At 39.9% G+C, this 21,132-nt stretch overlaps 1 protein-coding gene across 1 annotated transcript in view; it reads left to right on the forward strand.

Annotated features, from left to right (window-relative positions):
* Positions 1–19,717, forward strand: part of LOC139713666 (uncharacterized) — a 66,181-nt gene extending 46,464 nt beyond the window's left edge. The window contains exon 2 of the mRNA XM_071625367.1: positions 18,196–19,717. Within this exon, the coding sequence (XP_071481468.1) occupies positions 18,208–19,449 (1,242 nt within the window). The 5' untranslated portion in view covers positions 18,196–18,207 and the 3' untranslated portion in view covers positions 19,450–19,717. The remainder of the gene's footprint in view (positions 1–18,195) is intronic.
* Positions 19,718–21,132: the final 1,415 nt, after the last annotated feature.

Consider the following 21,132-nt stretch of genomic DNA (forward strand, 5'->3'; position numbering starts at 1 on the left):
TGAACTTCTCTTTTTTTATAAAAAAAGTTGAAACTAAAGGGGATATAATATGCATTTTGATACCAGTGACCCGTTTCGGCGAAACTCACAAGGGAAACGGATTCAGATCGCAAAGAGTGTGTAAGACCCAATAAATCTCAAGGGTCTACGAGGCAATTTCCTTCTATTACATATTTCATTTGTCTTACATTTCTTCTGGACTGATTTGTCGAATTTAGTGGAATGAGATACAGTGAGAACCATATAACGTACCTATAGACATGTGTCCTGCTTAAAAAGAACCTTAACAGCTGGAGTGAACGCACGATTACATTTTCGTTGCCACGGCAACGGTGAAATGGGATAACGAACAGTAAATCATTTACTCGTTGAGGATCGGGAACCTCAGCGGAGAGTACAGTAATTATTTACGGTAGCATTTTATGAGTAATCTAGAGGGTACGAAACATCGTCTGGGCGAGATCTCGAGGGACGTGATTGTACTCAATCACGTCAAGTACCTCACGAAACCGCGTAAGAGAATAAAACACCATGTATGGGGGATGTGGCTGCACATTCTTCCTCGTATTTGCTTTCAAAAGTTCGCGGGAATCAATCATGTCCCATGATATGCCTGTATACAGATTGCACAAGAGGGAACATTCCCTTCACCAGAAAGCATGCTTACACCAAACAGCTTATACTCGGTGAGTGTTGGTGTTTTTTTTTTTCTTGTTTTAGCGGGACTTTTCTTAAGAGTCTAGCCGTTTTTATTTGATTACTTCACTCATCAAGCCTACCTAACAACGCTTGATAAGATTCCACTATTAGGGCATTACACATGCGGGCTTTGGTATATCATAGTTGTGTGTGTGTGTGTGGGGGGGGGGGGGTTATTGGCACTTATCTGTTTTCCAACATATTTTGAATATCTTTCCTGCTGACTGTCTTGCCATTAAAGAAAAACAACAACAATTATAGTGCGTCATCTTTCCCTGTCGAACTCCCATGTCCCATATTATCTTCTAGGACTCTGCTTATTCTTAACTTTCTGCAATCATATTCTATTCAGTCTACGAAGATTTCGCAGTTTGATACCCCCTAGTGTTATATAGAAGTCTCGTGATATTTCGATGCAAAAGAAAAAACAAAACAAAACACAAAAGAAAATAATAACCCCAAAGCAATCAACGACCCGAAATTCATCAAAACCAAAGAAAAAAAAAAAGAAATACCCACGCTTTAATAGCACCTAATGCCAGGATTATCATTATCTGAATACGGCGCCAGTCTGTTCTCAATTTAAGCAAACACTTCCAAGTTTTTGTTTTTGTAAAATGTGTTCCGATTTCAAGCCGATATTCTAGAGGTTTCTTTGTCTATGTTTCCATTTTTTTTCTTTTTTTCTTTTTTTTTTTGGTTGATGTTCTTAGAAACATCTGTTACATTACACTTCAAAGGAAAGTTTGACATCAAGATGGGGATTTCCGTTTCGGCGCTTGTAGAAAACAAAGCTTAAAACTTAAACCGACAAATGTGCTGATGGAATGTCGACGGTCTCCCAGGAGCTGTTGAGAGCATTTATCAGACAGAAAGGAATCGACACCAAATCTGTCAGGAAAGGAAAACGTTCAAATCTTTAGTCTTTCAGAAACCCCACCCCGCCCAACCAATTCTCTTCTGTTTCAGAAGCATTATGTTTTTAAGCGCCGTGTTTTGCCCTGCGGATAAAGGAAGGCGCCCCCTAGGGGAGGTGGAAAAAAATTGAGTCCCGCAGGCTGAGCGGTATAGTTTTCTAGAATAGTTTTCATCTGATCAAATGTTTGAGAAGGGAAATTGGCTTATTCCATTATTGCACGGGTGTATGTTTTGATGGGATGAGGCTTGTTAGAGTGGTACCCAAGGGTTACATTAATACCCCTAAAGCCAAGTACAACCCACCTGATTCGGCTAATATCGCCGCGCAGACAAGAGAATAAAAACTTCAAATCCGTGGAGGCAAGAAGAAGATGAAAAGGAGAGAAACAAAGCGAAGGAATTAAAAAAAAAGATAAAAGGGAGATGACAAAAGAAAGGATAAGAATATCTTGTTAAAAAAAAACAGAAAAGGAGGTGTACGGAAGAGCTTGCGGCTTGCCAACAGAGAATTTACATAAAGATGTGGACATAATCCTTCGAAATGTCGTTCCGAATGGAAAGATAAAGGACCGATCACGGTTGATGGTTTTTGGTTTGAAGTTGCAAGTTCTCTTATCTGCTGAGGAAAGAGTTCTCTGTCCCTATAATCCGCTGAGTATGCACAATAATTCACGATTTGCAGCTCTGCGGATTGTGCTACAATATTGCTTTCAGGAAGTATCGAGCTGACGCGTTGGGGATTTCATATAGATTAGAAAGTTTAGGGTAAATGCAGACCCAATGAGCTAATGGAAACAACAAGTAAGGTTCAGTATGTAAAATGTACAAATCTGCAAGAGTAATATTGCAAAATTGAGAGACACATCATAGTCATGACTTATTTAATTCACAACTTTTTTTTAAAAATCCTATGGTGATGTTTATAGTTTTTCATCAGTGCAGTGCCGTCTCCACACTCTCCAGTTTGTGATCAGTTCCACATCAGCGTGGTACAGTCACGAACACTCGTCTTTCCCAGAGGAAAACATTCGCATTTGTTCTGAAATGGAACGTCCAGGCTTCGGTACGAAATTCGAGACACGACTGACAGAACGGCGTAATTGCTTTCTGACCGCAACATACTGTCACTCACTCATTTGTCGAAAAGTCAAAGCATTAATGAGAATCTATGAAAGGGAAGGAGCGTCCCATTATTTGAAATCCAGGTTAGTCGTATGTATCGGATGTATACGGATGGAACAAACTTTGACTTATGTTACCGACTGTGCATCTGAAAGTGCAGGTCATGTCCAGGCGAAATTGAATTGGAAAGAAAATGATGATGGATTGATTTGGGCTCGCGGTTGCATGCGTTAAAGGGTAAAACTTGCTTGCAGCATGAGTGTATAGCAATGTAAGTCATTTTCAGCGTTATGCATTTCTTGTCAATTTCAATCATTATAGCAATAAATTCTTGAATATATATTTCATTACTGCTTAGAAATCATGGGTTTTTTTTATCCCAACAGAATTGAGGACGACGGAATGGATAAAACGTGGCCAGGATGTCAAAATGTAGAGACGGATGAATAGACAAATACGTTACTTTTAAATAGATACATGTTCAACAATGACCGCACAGAGTCAACATATGTACTATATATATATATATATATATATATATATATAATATATATATATATATATGTAATATATATATATATATATATATATAATTTATATATATATACATATGTAGAAGTATAATTGCGTCCGAAGGGGACATTTTTTATTCCCCTTAATGACAATGTTTTTCAAAGTGCTATCATTGATCTGGGGCCTCAGGACTACTCCATAATAGGGCACAGATGGCATAGTGTGTATAGATTGAGGACTGTACCATCAATATCATTTAGGGGAAACTGGTAGGGTTGCATAAATTGGGTGCATATATTGAATGTGCATAGAAAACGGGTCATCGAGGGAATTTAGGTACATCTGCTTTTTCCAAAAAAAAAGAGTTGTGTTTTTTCATTAACATACAAAATTTATTGGTAATAAATGCATTATGTGCTCTTGACAATTCAATTCTTCATTGAGCCCATATTAATGCATAATTTGTCAAAAGGGGCAATATTTGCATTTTTCTGCGTATTTTCATGTTTTTTTTTTTCAAAATTCCCCAAAATATCAATTATTCCGCATTTAGTTTTATGGCTGAAAATAGCGTTTATATATATATATATATATATATATATATATATATATATATATATATACGTATTATAGTTACAAGTGTACTGCCTACAATCATGGAGCTACAGTTGCGACTAAAATGTGATGACGATTTGATATTTCTGAGATAAAATAGATACATCTTTGTAGATCTATCAATGCACCCATCCCCCTTCCATTGACCATCCACGGCTTATCTGATCCCTGAATTGCAAAATTTTTCAGCGTTCTGATGAGCTCGGAGGAAATGTGAATCGACAAGCCCCAGACAGGCCGGAGACTTGTACCAAGGCTCACCAATTAAAGGGTGATGCCGATATGCCACAAGAGCCATGGAACCTGAACTTGTTAAAGGCATAATTTACCATTTGAAAATGAAACAAAACCCCAGCATTAGGGCTTCAAAATATTTCTAAAATGTGAGTTAGGGATAGAAACAATCAATGTAAGAGTTTGAACCAGTATAATCGATGTTAAATATTGTTAAATATACAAAATGTAAACACTGGTTATAATAAAATGTTCCAAGACTAAACCGTCTACAGTTATGGTTTAATGAGAAAAACAGTGATTCTAAGCTTTATTGCAAAATTGTTAGGTGGTAGGATGTTTTGTGATACAACTGACCTACGCATATGCATTAAAAGCGATATCTTGAACATTTTTAAAATCACTGCTCCCAAAGGTAAACAGTACCTTTAAGTTGTCCGATGACAGTTAATCATCGGACACTAAACAGACTGTCTTAGGAAGCCAGCTAGACACAGCACTTATTTGACACACATCGAACTTTAATACTAAACACTTAACGGACAAACTCGACATTTATCCGACACTGACTCGTCTTGCGACCAGAATGGTGTCCGATGGCAAACTAAACTCTGAACTTAGTTTCTTCATCGTACGATCTCGCCTCGTCGGATCACGCGCGACACGTCTGACACTGACCAGAGGGTTGACCAACACGAATCGCATTTATCGGACACTGACACGATACACTTCGGTGGATGACCGGAAGGAGAAAAATTGCTTCCACCGTGTTATCGATGGGCAAAAAGCTCTGTGGAAGGCTGGTGGGGGGGGGGGGGGGGGGTAGTAGAGTCTCGCATATTAACCCTGGACGCCCTATTTGAATACACCACAAAGACTACTACTCTGTAAAAGTGGATATTTTCGCAGCACTAATTTTTCGCGCTCGGCCCTGTAAGGAAAGTTTCGCGTGCTTTTAATTCCGCGGAATCAAAACAGTAAGTACAGGAACATAAGTATGACATGCAAAACTATTCGCGTTCTTTTATTTTCGCGCTAGTTTCTGGTTGCGCGAACATTTGAACACCGCGAAAATTTCCACTTTTACAGTAACTGTATAATGCCTTTAATCGAAACGACATAACATCGAGTTTATCCTACCGTGAAACTTGTACGTCACGATAATTTCGGCCAATGAAATCACTAACTTTGCCTCTCCGTGACAGCAGGATAGGCTGGGACCAAGTCAGGAGAAAGAAAGACCAAGTTTGCTCAAAATATTTACCATGTAACTAGACTGAGCTTATGTTTACGCCTCCCCATAGTGCTTAATGGTATATTATACACTCAAATCCACCTGCTAAAAGCGGGACTTTGGTGAAGTCGTTCGGCTATATGCGATTTGCCTGCGAACATTTTCCTTGAAATATCATTTTTTTTTTATTCCTAACTTGAGTAGATCCCGGAGCGTCGAGAATTGTCAATAATGCAGAAATTTATTCGACACCAATAAAACAGGTGCCCAATGTTTCATAAGTAATCGTACACGATGAATTATACACAATAGTGTGGATTTCAGTCTGTAAATGTGAAAAAAGAGAGGAAAAAGAAGCAGCCGCTGTTTTATTGTTCATCGTTCCTCGATGCATGCACCCTGGCACTCTGCCCCGGTGTAGCTCAAGTGGCGGTCAAGAGGAAGCAGAGACGCAAGCCACCTCAAGACGGCAACCAACTTCTCTCTTTTTCTCCTGCTTTCTCTGTCTCCTTATCTTTTTTTTCTCTCTCTCTCAATTTCTCCTTCTTCCCCCGACCTCCTCCCCCCTGAATGGGTCCTCCCGTGCAAATCGCTGCATTTAACCATTTAACGGAGCTGCCAGTTCAACTCGCTCGTGTATGGGAGGACGGTATTGAATAACGGACAGTGGTTTGCCCCGCTGGGACCGTCGGTGTTGCGCGCAGCATATTTCCCTCTAGTCAACAGCTCTATATATCTAAGGTGAAGATATTTGTATGTATAATGTACGTATGTATGTATGTGTATATATATATATATATATATATATATATATATATATATATATATATATATATTATGTTTGTATGTGTGTGTGTGTGTGTGTGCGTGTGTGAATGTAGCTCCTCGCCTATGGAACTCCCTCCCATCTTTTCTCCCTGAAATTGACAAACTTGAGCACTTCAAAGCCTCAGTCAAGACTCATTTTTCCCACCAAGCATTCAATTGCTAACTCTCTTGGAGGAGTCTGCGCCTTTGAATGTTTCTAAAACAGATAAATGCGCTATACAAAATTAATGCTGTGGATCCATGTATGTATCGTTACACGTGTGTGTGTACGTGTGTGCGTGTGTGTGTGTATGCGTAGGGGCCTATGTGTGTATTCATTATTCGTTGAAGTCTCTATTTTGTAAAGAAATATCTACCTCTATGCATTTTATGACCTGGAAAAGAATATTTTACTTTGACTATGATGTATGGCTAGGGAGATTCACGGGTATTTTGCTATCTCTAAAGAAAAAAAAAATATTTCAAGTGAACGAATAGCCCTTTGAAACAGTTTGCTAACGTTTGGAATTTCTAGTCGCACGAAGTGTTCTCCGTGACTGCCAATTGCTGTGTTTTTCGTTCGTAATAAAGATTCTTTACGGCCTTCTACTGCTAAGAGGTTTACGAAGAGAAGGGTAGTTCAAATATAAACGCTTTTTACGATGTGTCGCGAAAAGAAGAAAAAGAATGAGAAAGGAGACCAACAAAGAGTGGGAAGAGGAGAGATTGTCCTCAAGCAACCTCCCCCATCTCCAAATATTGTGTATAGCTATTGATCGAATACACGTGTCGGCGACTGCACTTGAACGTTTCAAGAAAACGGGAAATCTGATTGTCTACGGTGTCTTGGAGGGCACAGAACATGCAGAAAGAGCGGAGAAACTCCCCGGAGCGCTTTGCAGCCGAGTAGATATTAGTTTCACAAGTGCAGAAAATATGTCATCATCTCTCAGTCAGGAGGGACTGAAGAACTTGATCTTCAATATCGAAAAACTTTTGTCTCTTCCCCACTTTATCCATTGCCGAAAAACCTCCTCGCCTATATTGGCAGTAGGTATAGCAGACACTATATGAACGACTCACAAGTTTGAGTGGGTCTGTACGAATTGTGTACACAGAGTACCTCGGCATTGAACCCACGAGATGTAGCAGAGTGGGTTCGGCTTTCTAGATGTATAGCGTGTGCGCAGCTTCTACCGACTCAAGGAAAGAAAGAAAAAAAAACCCTTGTGAGTTATCTGTTTTATAAGATTAAAAAATTCTTGACAATATATATAAGCTGTCCGCTGATCGTAGTTTACCAGACGCATGCAGGGGCGGATCCAGCAATTCCGTAAAGGGGAGGCGCCTGTGCAGAATTAAAGGAGGCGCACGTACCCTCATTTTTTCTTTTTATTTCCATTGTTATAAAAAATAATGAGGGGGGCGCGCACCCGGTGCGCCCCCTTTTGATCCGCCACTGGTATGGAAAAACCATGCATCCGGTAATTACCGGACGTATGGTTATGGTAAATGGCATGGCTGTAAGGAAAACATGATTGCTTTTCAATTCACCAATCAAATTCAGAAACTCCCCAACCCACTCGTAATAACGTGTAAAGAGATTGAACAACTGCGCTGGCGAGCTGAAAGATCCATTACCTAATGCACACAACAAGTTCATATCTACCTTTGATATCGTATAGACACATGCACATGCACAGGGCACATAAACACAAACACACTCATCCTTTTTTTATCTTCAAATTTGTGCACAAACTATAAGAGCGGTGAAAGACTGAACTCTTTGTAACCCAATGGAATAAAGTTGCCACAATCTACCTACGTATCACAAAGTTACTAGACTAGCGTATACGTCCTTGCCTATATGGAGATACTGATTTGTCTGTATTGGCGACGCAAATCGTGTTAGTTCCAGTTCAGGTAAACAAGCGCACATGCCCGAATAGGTAGCGTATGGAGAGGCATCGAATAGTGAGGGAGAATCGTCCCAAGAACCCATGTCAACGAGTGCTTGCAGGAAAAAATATTTTCTCGTTTTTTTTTTCTATTTTTTTTTTGTCTTAAGAACTAACCTACTTTGCCTGCAAGCAAGATTTTGTTTTTCTGTTGTTTTCTTTTTCAAAAGAACCAAATGTTATTTAAGTGTGCACTTAACCTTCGTTTCCGCCACGAGCGCTTGCATACTGTTCTGGTGGTGTGCCGACGTGCAGTATTACAAGGTCGTTACGGTTCGGATCATTCGAGTGTTTACTGTACACTCGCCTGCGGAGACAGGTGTTCATATAGCGTGGGGGGGGGGGGGGGGGGAGGGGCAGCCCTTCTGCGCACGACGTTCTGGCTGAAGCTTGTTCATAGCGGGCAGATCATTGAAAGTTTTGAGAGCGCGATTTTTTTTTTTTTTAAAGGAGTGGTATAGTTTTGGTTGAGATGGCGGATTCAAATTTTCACTTTTTGCGAGATACCCAATGTAACTAGAAACCACTCATGAAATATTCAAGAGCATGCAATTCTAAGAAGAATTCAAAGTTTATTTTATGAAAAACGGTTTTGAAGTGGTTGAGATAGCCAGAAACAAAGTAAAACAAAGTGTTCTTAATAAAAGATGAGTGCCACGTTTTATGAGGACCATTTTGTTTATGGATATCTCAGCCATTTCAAAACCAAGTTTCCACACCAAACCTTGAATTCCTCTTCGACGCCTTTTGTATGCTCTTTCACATTTCATAAAAAAAGTTTCTAATTATATTGCAAGAAGTTGGAAATCTAAAGCGCCATCTCAACCCGAATTTATATCTTCCCTTTACGCTTTCTCACAATTTCAGAGCTCACCCGTTTCTCACGACTGATTCTTCGGATACTCCTAGGAAGGTGTCTTTCTGTCGGCCGATAAGTATCCTCTAGATTCGTATAGCATTTTCATCTTTTGTGCGAGTTATCTGAAAGGAAATGTGTACGTCACAGGACTGACACAAGACAACTGGCGAAGGAGACTCTACACAGGCAATTACATTCGCCTAAACCAAAGTAGAAATGAAGAGTTTGTTCGCAAAAACCGATAAGTCCATTTTTGAAGATTTTGAAGTACGGTCTCTGTCATAAAGTGCGAAATAATACCTTTTAAATGATATATTGGTCACTACATGTAAAGGTACATTTTTGAAGTTATGGCCAAAAGAAGCAAATATTTTCTTATTATTCTCTCTATTTTTCTTGACCTTATTAATCGCAAATATCTCCATTTGGCAAATATGGACTTATCGGTTTTTCCGAACAAATTCTTCCAATATAGCCCAAATCTGGTCAACCATACAGTAGGCATACATGAATCACAACGACAATGAAAAATACGCGCCGAAAATTGCCGTAGGGCTCTTTTATATTTCTCGATATTAAAACACAATAACAATACATGCATAAAATGCGGATTGACGAGTACGGAGCGTTGGACAGAGGCTGACTTTTTTAGCTTTCATTTGGAAACACAAACGTTGCATTTGAAATGCTCGTTTTCATTTGTTAGTACGTGTATGTAGGTTTGGGCATTTTTTTCTCCTGCCATAATGGTTTGCCGGCTGATCACCTGTTCGGTGCCAATTTTCTCGAATAGGCAGCTAGCGGGAACCCGGGACCTCAATAATGCATGGCCCAAATTAGGCGGCATCCCTCGGGGAAAAAAAGAAATGAATAAAACAATAACAACAACAACAACGACGACAAAGTCAGATCAGTCAGTTGTAAAGCATTGAGAGCGATTCTGTGGATGGCTACTGTGTGTGTGTGTGTGTGTGTGTGTGCAGGTGTAGGTGTAGGTGTGTGTGTGCGTGTGTGTGTGTTTATGTTTATGCGTGAGTTCTGTTTCATCGTGCGTGAATCAGTGTGTACGCGAGTATATGCGTGAATTTTCATGGGTATCGAATGTGCTCCTATGGTTTATGTCGTACTTTTCATCAATAAAATGGCATATAGGGCTTGTACCCACCTTCATAAAGGTACAAGTAATCCTTCTCTTTTCTATTTGAATAACACATAATAACAATAGCAATAACAACGATGGCAAAATGATAACTATAATGATAATGATACTAATAATGATAGTGAAAATGACGATAATCATGATAATGGTGATAATGATGACAATAATAACAATAAGAATATTGATGATGATTATTCTAATTTTTAGATTTATTTCTCAGGAAGCGGATGATGAATTACTAGAACAATGAACCACATTTGAGTATTGGCGTAACGTGCATAGAAGATACATGTGAAATTAAGTGATTTCATCCGATGGTAATTTTGTTTTCGCAAGAGAGATAAGTTTCCTTCCTGGAAGACGTGATAAAAAAGTGATAGCAAAACTGGAGCGATGAGCCAACCTTAGTTGTCCTGAATACACGCATGAGGCAGTCGCCTGTATGTCAGTTTTACCCTCTGCTGGCAAGCTGATATGGCGTAGGAACGAATTAGTAGAGTCACACCAAAATGGTCTCTTACTTCCCATGATCAGATTGTAGATGATGCTTTCTGGATGGAAGCGTTTAATCTTGAAAGCTTCGTGCATCTTCATTGTATCATCATGGGGAAAATAAAAACAACTTCAGTATACTTGCTGTCTTTTTTTTACATTACCTCATCCTATCAGTATGTTAGGTGAACGCTACAATAAGAATGAAAATGAAATTGAACACATTGGGTCAGAGAAACACAATTTTTTCATAGCTGTCAATCAAAAAAGTTCAGTAGAGAGTGCAAACGTAGAGTTGGCAATGTCCCGGTTTGTTGCCATGGTTACGATTTAAGAGATATCGAAGCATTTCATCGGCATTGTGGTGTACATTTCCAAGTACATTTACCCCTCCTTGATCTCGAAACATGCAGCTATAAAACAAGCGCCCGCGCGAGAACGCACCCGAAAAAAAGTGTTGACGAGCTCGACCAGAAACGGCGGTAACAGTGGCGGAGCGGGGAGTAGAGGGGGGTGGGGAGGAGCGCACCGGATGCGCGCCCCCTTAAATGTTGTTTTCTTTTTTGTTTAATCAGAGAAATAAAAATGATTGTTCTTTAAACCACAGAAGAAATCACTTTTTTTTTTTTGCTTGTCAGCTAATGAACCTGGAAGTGGCACTCAAGATTTCTTTTTGCTTGTTAACCCCGGAAGTGGTACGAAAAATATAAACTGCTTTGCGCCCCCCCCCCCCTTTACGGAATTCCTGGATCCGCCCGTGGGTAATCTGTCTGCCAGGTGTGAATGACATTTCAACACACCGAACTATTTCAATAGAAATATTGATTTAATAGTAATCATCATAATAATCATAATAGTAATAATGATAATAACAATAATGATAACAATGATAATGAAATATGAACAGTAATGGTACTATTTAGTGGTAGTATTATCGGAATAATTATCATGAAGGTAATATTAGCAACTCTAAATAGTAAAGACAATTGCGATAGGGACAGATTTTTATCTCGTGAGTAACTGAAATTGGAAGCTATGAGTACTTTATAGCTTCCCGGATATGTCATATGTTCCTGCAATGAATATGTTGTCAGTCATTTGTTTGAAGGACAGTGTGAATGCACATACAAAGTTAGAGTATAATGAATTTCCGCAGGGCATAATGCCAATTATGTATCATCGCTGAAATTCCATCCTCAACCACCTACAATATGAGGGTATTGGGGCTTTAGTTCCTTAAAGTATATATTGTCTACGTACATAGAATACACTGATATTGTTTCTTCGAATTGAATCTATTTTAAAGATATGTCTTCATTGGTGCTGCTTTTGTAACAACTGATGCTTGACCCCTGGGAAGGGGCAAGGTATATCACACATTATCCACCCCATCGTAGAGGTGAATAGTAAATGGTGTGTCTTTGATAGAGCGGAAGCGGAGAAGAGAAATTAAAGAGAATCTTCAGAAGTAGAATGATGAGGCACACAATATATTCTGCTTTTCTAATTTTCACACAATATGGTGATGGGTATGCTATGGATAATGCTCTCCGAATATATTGACTATAGTTACTGTTATTGAGTACGTTAACATATCTCTGCAAAGGAATGAAGACTATTCTAATACCAGCTTCAATTTCATCTAGAATGGATTGCTGTTTTCATTACTTCCGCGAAATGATATTACATCGAATATCCCAGTCTCATCAGTTTGTTCTGGAAGTGGATTTGGGATTAGACGTAATAAGAACATGATATTCCTTTGGTAAGGCAGAGAAGAAAAAGAAGAATATAGAATAAAAAACCCAGGATAAAGGAGTTCTCAAAAAACAAGCAGACGCCTCAGGGAACAGGGATCTCCACTTTGCCATGGATCAAAGGGAAAGCAGGCCACACTCAATCGATATGAGAATTTCGGATCACACGTGTGGATCTTTGGATACGGGATGTGCAATTGGAAAGGAATCCATGGGACTACGGCGAAGAAATGTTATGAAAGCTGATATTTCGAGGGAGAAAGAGAGATATGCTTATGCCCCTCATCTTTCTGCTATATATCTACTGGGCTGATTTTTTTTTCTTCTCTGGAAAGTAGAGGACAGTCACCTTCATCTTGTGTGCTCGGACTTTAGCCTCTTCTGACTCTTTGCACTTTCTGTTCCTTATGATTTTTTCTTATTTGAGGAATATTTCAAGGATCCGTGAATTCATCGATCAAACCACTTGTCAGCATGCTGTAAGGTCACTCATTCTTTCTAGGCTGGATTACTGTAATGGACTTCTATCCTCTTCCTAAGTCTTATGTAGCTTGTCTGCCATGTCAGCAACGCCTACAGAATTTCGGCGTCTAGTGTTTGAGGTGGAGGAAAATCATTCCCCCCAGCCTCTACAGTTTCACTCTCTTTATTGCATGGCTTCCTATTCATCAACGTATTATCATCGTCAAACTACTCATAAAATGCTAAAAACTTTCATCGGTTGGGGATGACAATGATTCTAAATGTTTAAGCTTCTACCAACCTTTAACTGTAGTGGGCAAGCTTTCGTTCTACTCCTGAGGACTTTCATAAGGACTTTCATATATAAGGACCTTCATAAGGCTTGAGAAACTCCTCGGGAGTAGGACAAAAGCTTGCCCACTACAATTAAAGGTTGGTGGAAGCTTAAACATTTAGATTTATACTCATAATATATGTATATAAATCTTTTAACAATCCGGCCTTATGGTATAAGCGAATGCTTAACTGTATACACCCCTGGCAGAAATCTCAGATCCTCAAATCTCAAACCAACTCTGCTCTCCAATTACTCGAAATCTAGCTGGTGACAGGACTTTCACGGTGGCTGCATCAAAGCTGTGGACTAATCTTCCCTTGATTATCAGGCTGTCTGCATCCACAAACTACTTCAAAACAGCTCTGAAAACATAGCTATTCTAAATCCAATCTTCGGTTCTGCACAGCCAGTAATTGTGTGTAGGTGTATGTATTTTTGAGTATGTGAATTGTGAGCGTGCTTGTGTTTACTTATTGATTTAAGGTTGATCAAAATGTTTCTATTTTTGAGGGAGTTCATTATTACATTTTCTGTAAAGGAATATATCTCTTGCTTATTTTGTGTAATTTTCTAAGAGCTCTGAGGCTCGTGGGTGGAGCGTATCAAACCTTTCTTGTATTGTATTGTGTTGTATTGTATTGTAAATAAAAATAGATTTAATAAAAGATGGGACCCACCTTTTATAAGGATCGCTTTGTTTTTCTTTTTATTGATATCTCGGCATTTCAAAGCCGATTTTCATCAAATAAACATTGAATTCCCCCTTGAAATGTATGCTTTGTAACAAAAATGGCTTCTTAGTATCTCGCAAAAATTTAAAAGCTGAATCCTCACCTCAACCGATACTATTCCATCCCCTTAACCGGCCATCAAGCATGGGCTTTAAAAGTACAGTGGAGTTTGATTTATGTAGCTGCAATTAGACGGACTACGAGGAATTACAATCAGACACGAGCCAGACAATTCTAATAAATTGCTACAATACCGACTCCGAGCCCAGCATTTCGTGCTCTACATATCTGAGACGTAATTTATCGATGCAGTGCAAAGGACAGCGGGCCAGCGTCATGATTGAATTTGAACATTTGCACAAAACAATGTCACAAATTTGTGTCCATTCCACGTCTTGCTCACAATGACATCTATGAAACAAAGTCATAGAAATAAGAGTGGGAGAAGCTCACACGGACATGAAGAATCTAGTCTTGGAAATTTTACCTACTGTATTTTCACCTTCTGTTGGTTTTCTATCCACTTGTATTGGTCGGCCACTTTCAACAGAGAAGCATTTATATATAAGTGGCGATAATGTCATCACATTTATTTATTTTTTTTAAAATCTATTCTGTGTTCTTTATACAGGGCTATCTCTTCAGAACAGAACTGCTTTACAATAGAGCCTTGTGTTACATAGAAATGAAACATTTAATTATTGCAATCTTACAGTCCATAACAATACAATACAATACAAAGTAGGAATAGGTTAAAGTAGTAATCGAAGTATAAAATTGATTGTGATATTGAATAGACATAGATGATATATAACAGTTTAGAATAAGATTACGACTTACATTCAAAACAAACGTTAGTCATAACCAACAAAACATTACATGTATACGGACAGCAAGAATAATGCAACTTGAAATTAAATATCAAAACTTAAACATTTACACAGTTTCTTAAAATATAAAAACAACACAAAAGTTTGGACATGAATAGGTAATCAGTGTTTAGCTCGGATAAAAACCAAAATTAAAACATATCCAATTGGTTTATAAAAAAACCCAATAATTATAAAAGTAATATTTTGGGTCGAAAAAAAATTCATCTGCAACCTTAAATCCCCCTCCCATGAGAGTTATTATTAAAGAGTGGTTGCACGAATATGACAATTGATGCGGAGAATGCAGTTAATACTTCTCAATTTCCGGTACAAAGACATAGCACCTGCGGTTTCCCGAAGAAAAGGTGAACCTTTTCTTTTTCGTAAATGTCTTCCTTCAGGTCCGCAATCGATCATGTGCAATTCTTTTCGTCTAACTTTACTGTAAGGCGACTTGAATGTGGCCTGTTAAGATGTGTGCGTCAGAGAAATATCTTAGGAAAAGAAGACGGTCAGATACCCAACAACACTTGTTTCACTTTTTCTTACGAATGCACTGTCTTGTTCACCATGGCGATATGTCAGTCTGTTGCGCTTTTGACCTCTATGTAACAAATGGTTGAACTCTTTGAATAGACCTTTGAATCCCCTCAATATTTTCTCTAAAGATTTCACAGTAAAGGAAGTCTCCTTTCCACAAAATGCTTGTAAATTTCAATGCACGTGACGATAATGACAAGGAGAGTGGACATATTTTGCTGAAAGAATCTATTTATTTGTTTTTAGAGGTAAGACCTAAATATTTTCAGAGGGAGTCCATATGTATCTTTTAAAACATCGGCTGGTCTTGCGCTGTGTAGTAAACTAAAAGAACTCAGAAAGTGCAAACCCCACACCTATAGGTCATCGTCATATAGTTACCAACAAGAAAGAACTATGCACGCATCCTATGAGAAGCCAGACCAAACCAAACCAAACCAAACCAAAAAAAGAGAAAAGAAGAAGACTGGGACCAGAGAATCATCCAGATTTCAATCACCACCAAAATTTGAATTAACTTAATTAACTAATCGATTGATACAAACTGATTTCCATTTCTTTCTAGCGTAAGGATGAAAACGGACCTATCCTTCGTCAAAGTTTTTCGAGCATTAATGCTTGATAATACATAACGCACAGACAAACACCGTGGCAAAGGCAAAAACTCCCTAGAAATCAACGACGCAATTCAATCTTCCTCGCTGTTAGCATGGATATCATCACAGCAAGGAACCTTAACACATCAAGGCGGATCATTACCCAAGAAAAGAAAAGAAAATAAAGAAGGGAGAAAACAAGAGTACATGACTGAAAGGATACAGCTGATCCTTGAGAAGAGTAAACTGGAACAGAGACGTTAAGAGGCACAAACACAAAAAGGAGACAGGGGATAGCAGCGCGTCTTTGCCAGTAAGTCATCTTAATAGAAGAAAACTAGGACGCCAGCAGAGTAAGAAGGACGGAGATATAAAGAGGGACGCTCGAAGAGAAAGACAGAACAAATCAATGGGAGGAGGGGGAATAGGAGGGGGAATAGGAGGGGGAATAGGAGGGGAATGGGAAAAAGTAAGGGAAGAAGAATGAAACGAAATAAAGGAGAAATCTAAAAATCTAAAGGAAGAGAGAGAGAGAGAGAGAGAAAGGGAGTGAGAGAGTTAAAAGGGAACTATCAATTCGACTATGTCAACACTTTTAACTATATGCTTATGGGAATTGAATCGCCCGCATGTGGACTCTAAGGGGAATTCCCACATCGCGGAGGCGGCAGGTTAAGTAGGTAGAAGGCAAAAATTGCCGAGCCGGCGTACCTTGGGATGCTCTTCCACCTTCTGCTCATCCGGATAGGAGCGCAAATAGCGGTAATTTCCCGGCGACGTTCTCCCAATTACGTCATTAAGGTTGATCCCCACGGCATCAGATTTCTTATCAAAGACATTCTTTGGAGATTATGCGAACGTCAAATTTCATCCGAGTTGCAAGCACCGATTAGCGTCTGCCTTTTGAAATATACGGTTTCAGGCATTCGGACATCAGTCAGGGGGTTTTGAAACACATCTCTAACTCTTTTGTAGAAAAACTGAAAATGATATCTTAAGAATCGTCTCCTCGGCATGTAAGAAAATCCATTTTCCGCAATCCCACTTATTAGAAGTGTGCTTGTTATTCGTATGATCTCTATTTCCCCAAATATCCATTACGTACGGTGTTGTTGTCATATTCGAATCAAGAAGATACCTGCTGCTAAATAAGGAGGATCGCAAACAAGACTGGTGATATAATTTTTGGTCCTTTTTTTACGGACGTGAAATCACGTTATCCGTCCTGTCCATCTATCATTCCAACAGTCCACTGTGAAATTACGTGACAAAAAAAAAAAACAAAAAACCCAAGCACATACAGAAAGAAAATGCATGAAAAGTGAATCTAGATATCACCCACTTGCCTAGATTCATGACACCTTCGCGATTTCTTTTTCAGGAATTGTGAATACTGATCTTAATGTGGAAACACAACAGACTAAGTTGTTCGTGTTTTTTCTCTCGAATGGACAGGATGGACGCGACAAAGCCCCATACACTTCGGGTCAAAAGATAACATGCTGTTTGCCAGACATTGATACATCTTCCGCTCATCATACCTGTTCATGATGATTGCAAAATACAAACAAACAAACGCACGAGTCGAGGACTAGTTATACACGCACAAACATACACTCGTGCACAGGCATATCCGTTGTGCGATTTTTTTTTTTCGAAGTTTGGTTGAAATGCAAATCAAGCGTGCACACGGTTATCGATATGTGGTGATCAATAGCTTGAGATGAGACAGCGAACAATGTCAAGTACAAGTAATGGGGAAGAGATCCCTGAAGGCAAGGACATACTTGCTGATCAATCAACAGTTCTTAGAAGCTGAGAGTCGAGCCCAAATATACAACCAGAGACATAACATAGATAACAACGAAGGCTGATGAACTCGGGTGACTGATATTCAAACGCAAAAAGTGCCACGGGAAAGAGTAATTGAGCGAGAACATGATCACATGCGACCGGCTTTACAGTTCTGGGACAGAACTATTTCTGCCGCAGTTCTGCCATCTCACACAGCTTCTACCTCGATGATTTGTGAGCGGTTGACGATATACTAAACCAATTCTTCGTAATTTTTTTTAAATCTTTCGTTACATAATTTCCACCATTTTTTTCACATCGAGCGATGAAGCATATCTTCAAGTTTGTTGTTCTTTGCGTTCATTCTCATTTTACTATCGGTAGCCAGTTCTGAGCATCTCTTATCAAGTTAAAATTCAAGGACAAAGGTTACCATGAAATGCTTGTCATTGTGATCATAAGTTTCTCTATTGCATCTGTTTTACATCTTCTGCAGGTGCGGCGACTCATGTCTGCAATGGCAGAGGGAGGGAACGAGGAGCGGATCAAACTGCTCAAGGGAAGCGTCGGAGACGGCAATGAGCTCCTGGAGAAGTACGGCACCGTCATCAAGGACCGCATGGAGCACCTCAAGCAGCAGATCCTGGATGCAGCCGACGAGGACATCCTACAGGTTGAGCAGAGCCGACGGCACCTCCTCCACCAAGTGCAGCGGATGATGGAGGAGTTCGACTACAAGCTCAGAGAGGTCGGGGTAGGGTTCATGGCCAGGATGGACAATCCTCGCATCGGTTGCTTCTCCGGACTCCAACGCTTAGGATCGATGGAGGTCGACGACCAGCTGTCATTCATGGAAGAACACCTGAACGAGGTGCTCGACCTCATGAGCGACATCCAGTTTAATCGCGAGAATTCGAACTCCAAACTTTGTATAGGTCACATTGTCCAGCCAAAGATTCTCCGATTAGCGTCGTCCATCAACCTTCCGGAGACTACGGGCCATCCGAAACGTAGCCTCACCGCTCTTCCAGACGGTAGTGTTGCCATTGGACACGATACCGGCGGCGTCGACATATTTCATCCGGATTTCGGTATAAAGAGGTTCGTCGATGACGTGACAGTCCGTGATATTGCTGCCTGCTCTGATGGCAAAGTGTTGGTTCTAAGCTTCGATCGGCACATCCATGTCTTCGACAATCAAGGCAAAGCCCTGCAGACACTTAGTCCGCATGAGACCTGCTTCATGTTCTCGCTTTCTGTAGACCGGGGTGATATATTGTTTGTAGGTGACTGCGAGCTAGAGAAAATATTCGTGTTTAATCTCAAGCGAGACGCGCCGACGGCGCTGCGGACAATTCCGACGGCGGCCAACACGCCCTGGCAGTTGCATGTTCTGTCTACGGGTCAGCTTCTTGTCGCAGATCCTTGCCCACCCTATGGTCCTTCCATCAAACTCATCGACCAAGCAGGCTCAACGGTCACAGCGATCCACCAGGAGGAATGGTCCAGCGCCTGGTGCACCGTTGACCGTGATGACAACATCTATGTGGCCTTCGCCAAGAAGGGAATCGAGAAGCGAATATCCATCGATATCTACTCGTCCGATGGTAAAGTCGTGGAGAACTTGACGAGGAACTTAATGATGCCTAAGTTTCAGTGGCTCTCCGTGGCTGTTCCTTCTCCAGGCACGATAGCGATATGTAACGAGACCCATCTATTTGTGTACTCATGGCGCTCGCAGTACCATTGATACGGACTCGTGCGTTGTGTGTCTGTGTGTTTGTATGTGTATCCACATGTTTATCTTTGTTGCGATTATAGCAGTTTGACTCCGACAAAAGTGACAAAAATTTCCGAGTTCATCGTACACTTCAAGAATTCCGTCTACTTATCCGCAATGTGCCCTGTACAAAGAATCGTTTGTGTAGCTTCCCCAACACATTAATTGGTATCATTCTGTGAAAGTGTACACAAGCCCAACAACTATGATAATTGAAAGATGAAAAGATGAGAAAAGGACATTAAACTCTAATACAAAGTGCGTCGTCTTGTTATAGATATGTAGTTTTTTTTAAAACCAAGTGACTGAAATGTAAATGTAATAATACTACGCCTTACCCAATATCGTAAGTTCGAGACCTTTTGCGTCAAATTGGGCAGTATGCTTACCGAAGAAAGCTGTACAAGCAACTGTAAGACGGCAAACAGAACACCTCAAGTATTTATCAAAATTTCTGAAGCTTTCCATGACACTCGTTAAAGTATAAATCTGGTTTGTCCTGAGTTTTTAGGTCCGAACGTTTTATTGTTGTGCACATACAACCTGATGATTTTAAGTTTGGATGAAGATGAAATGAAATTAACTCTACTGATTAAATGACGATGAAAATGGTAATAATTTCTATAAGACAGCTTTACAGATGTACATATACACATATAGAAATATATATAAATGTGCGTGTGTGTTCGTGTGTATATGTGTGTGCGTGAATTCATAAATACGACTTTCACATAAAATACTTGTCATTATGTTGCTCAATATCATTTCGCACAAACTTTGAAAATGGAGTATATATTCCTTTTTGGTCGTTCAAGCAGTAGGAAATGACTTTCTTCCGTTTCAACTGTCCCTCTTCAAAAAACAATCAAACAAACAGACAAAGTGTGAAGGACCAATCTATGAAAGCAAGTAGAGATGAATGTCAGCACGTAAAAGGTCTTTGTCTTTTCGTCAGCATCCTACTGGTTTTGTCTTTTTTGTCAGCAGCCTACTGATTAAATAAATGTAAATGTCATGATCCAAAAACCTACACCTTCTTCTTTTCATTCTCCCAGTCTGTCAATAAAGCTGTAAGATTCACTGGCACTGTATTCAAAGACGCGGTAGTGTAGCGATTCATGGCTGGCCCGATTTATTCGCTGCCCACCAGCTAGGGTAGGGTAGGGTAGACAGGCGAAAACCACGAATAGCACTGGTCAGCGAACACGTGCATCGAAGAGATCGCTCATCGGCAACCGTCGGCTTCAGTCGAGATTCTTCGGCTGTGTGTACGTACATAGAGATCAGTGACAAAGCTATACACAATTCGTTACGGGGATTCTCGAATACACCCGAGCCGGGCCAACCTTCCCTTTCCATGGTATCCCCATGCTATCGGGTCCTTACAAGCGAGTGAAATGCCACTCGACACGGTATCGAAGTCTAGGTGACCATTATGAGTAGAATATATTCTAACAACAAATGGTTGAGGTTTCACAGATATCTGGAACGTAACGAAATGAAAGTGTGCTATTTCAGATTTTAATGTAATTGCAAGAAGAAGTGATATCGGTCGTATTCAAAGTGTACGAGATTTATCACCACTTATTCAAATCTTTTCGACCGTGGAGTGTGGCGTTTTATATTAAAGGCCACCATGTAGGCCTTGCTATC

Source organism: Diadema antillarum, unplaced genomic scaffold, assembly GCF_040938485.1.
Source record: "Diadema antillarum isolate AM-2024a unplaced genomic scaffold, OU_Dant_1.0 seq00002028_RagTag, whole genome shotgun sequence".
NCBI lineage: Eukaryota > Metazoa > Echinodermata > Echinoidea > Diadematoida > Diadematidae > Diadema > Diadema antillarum.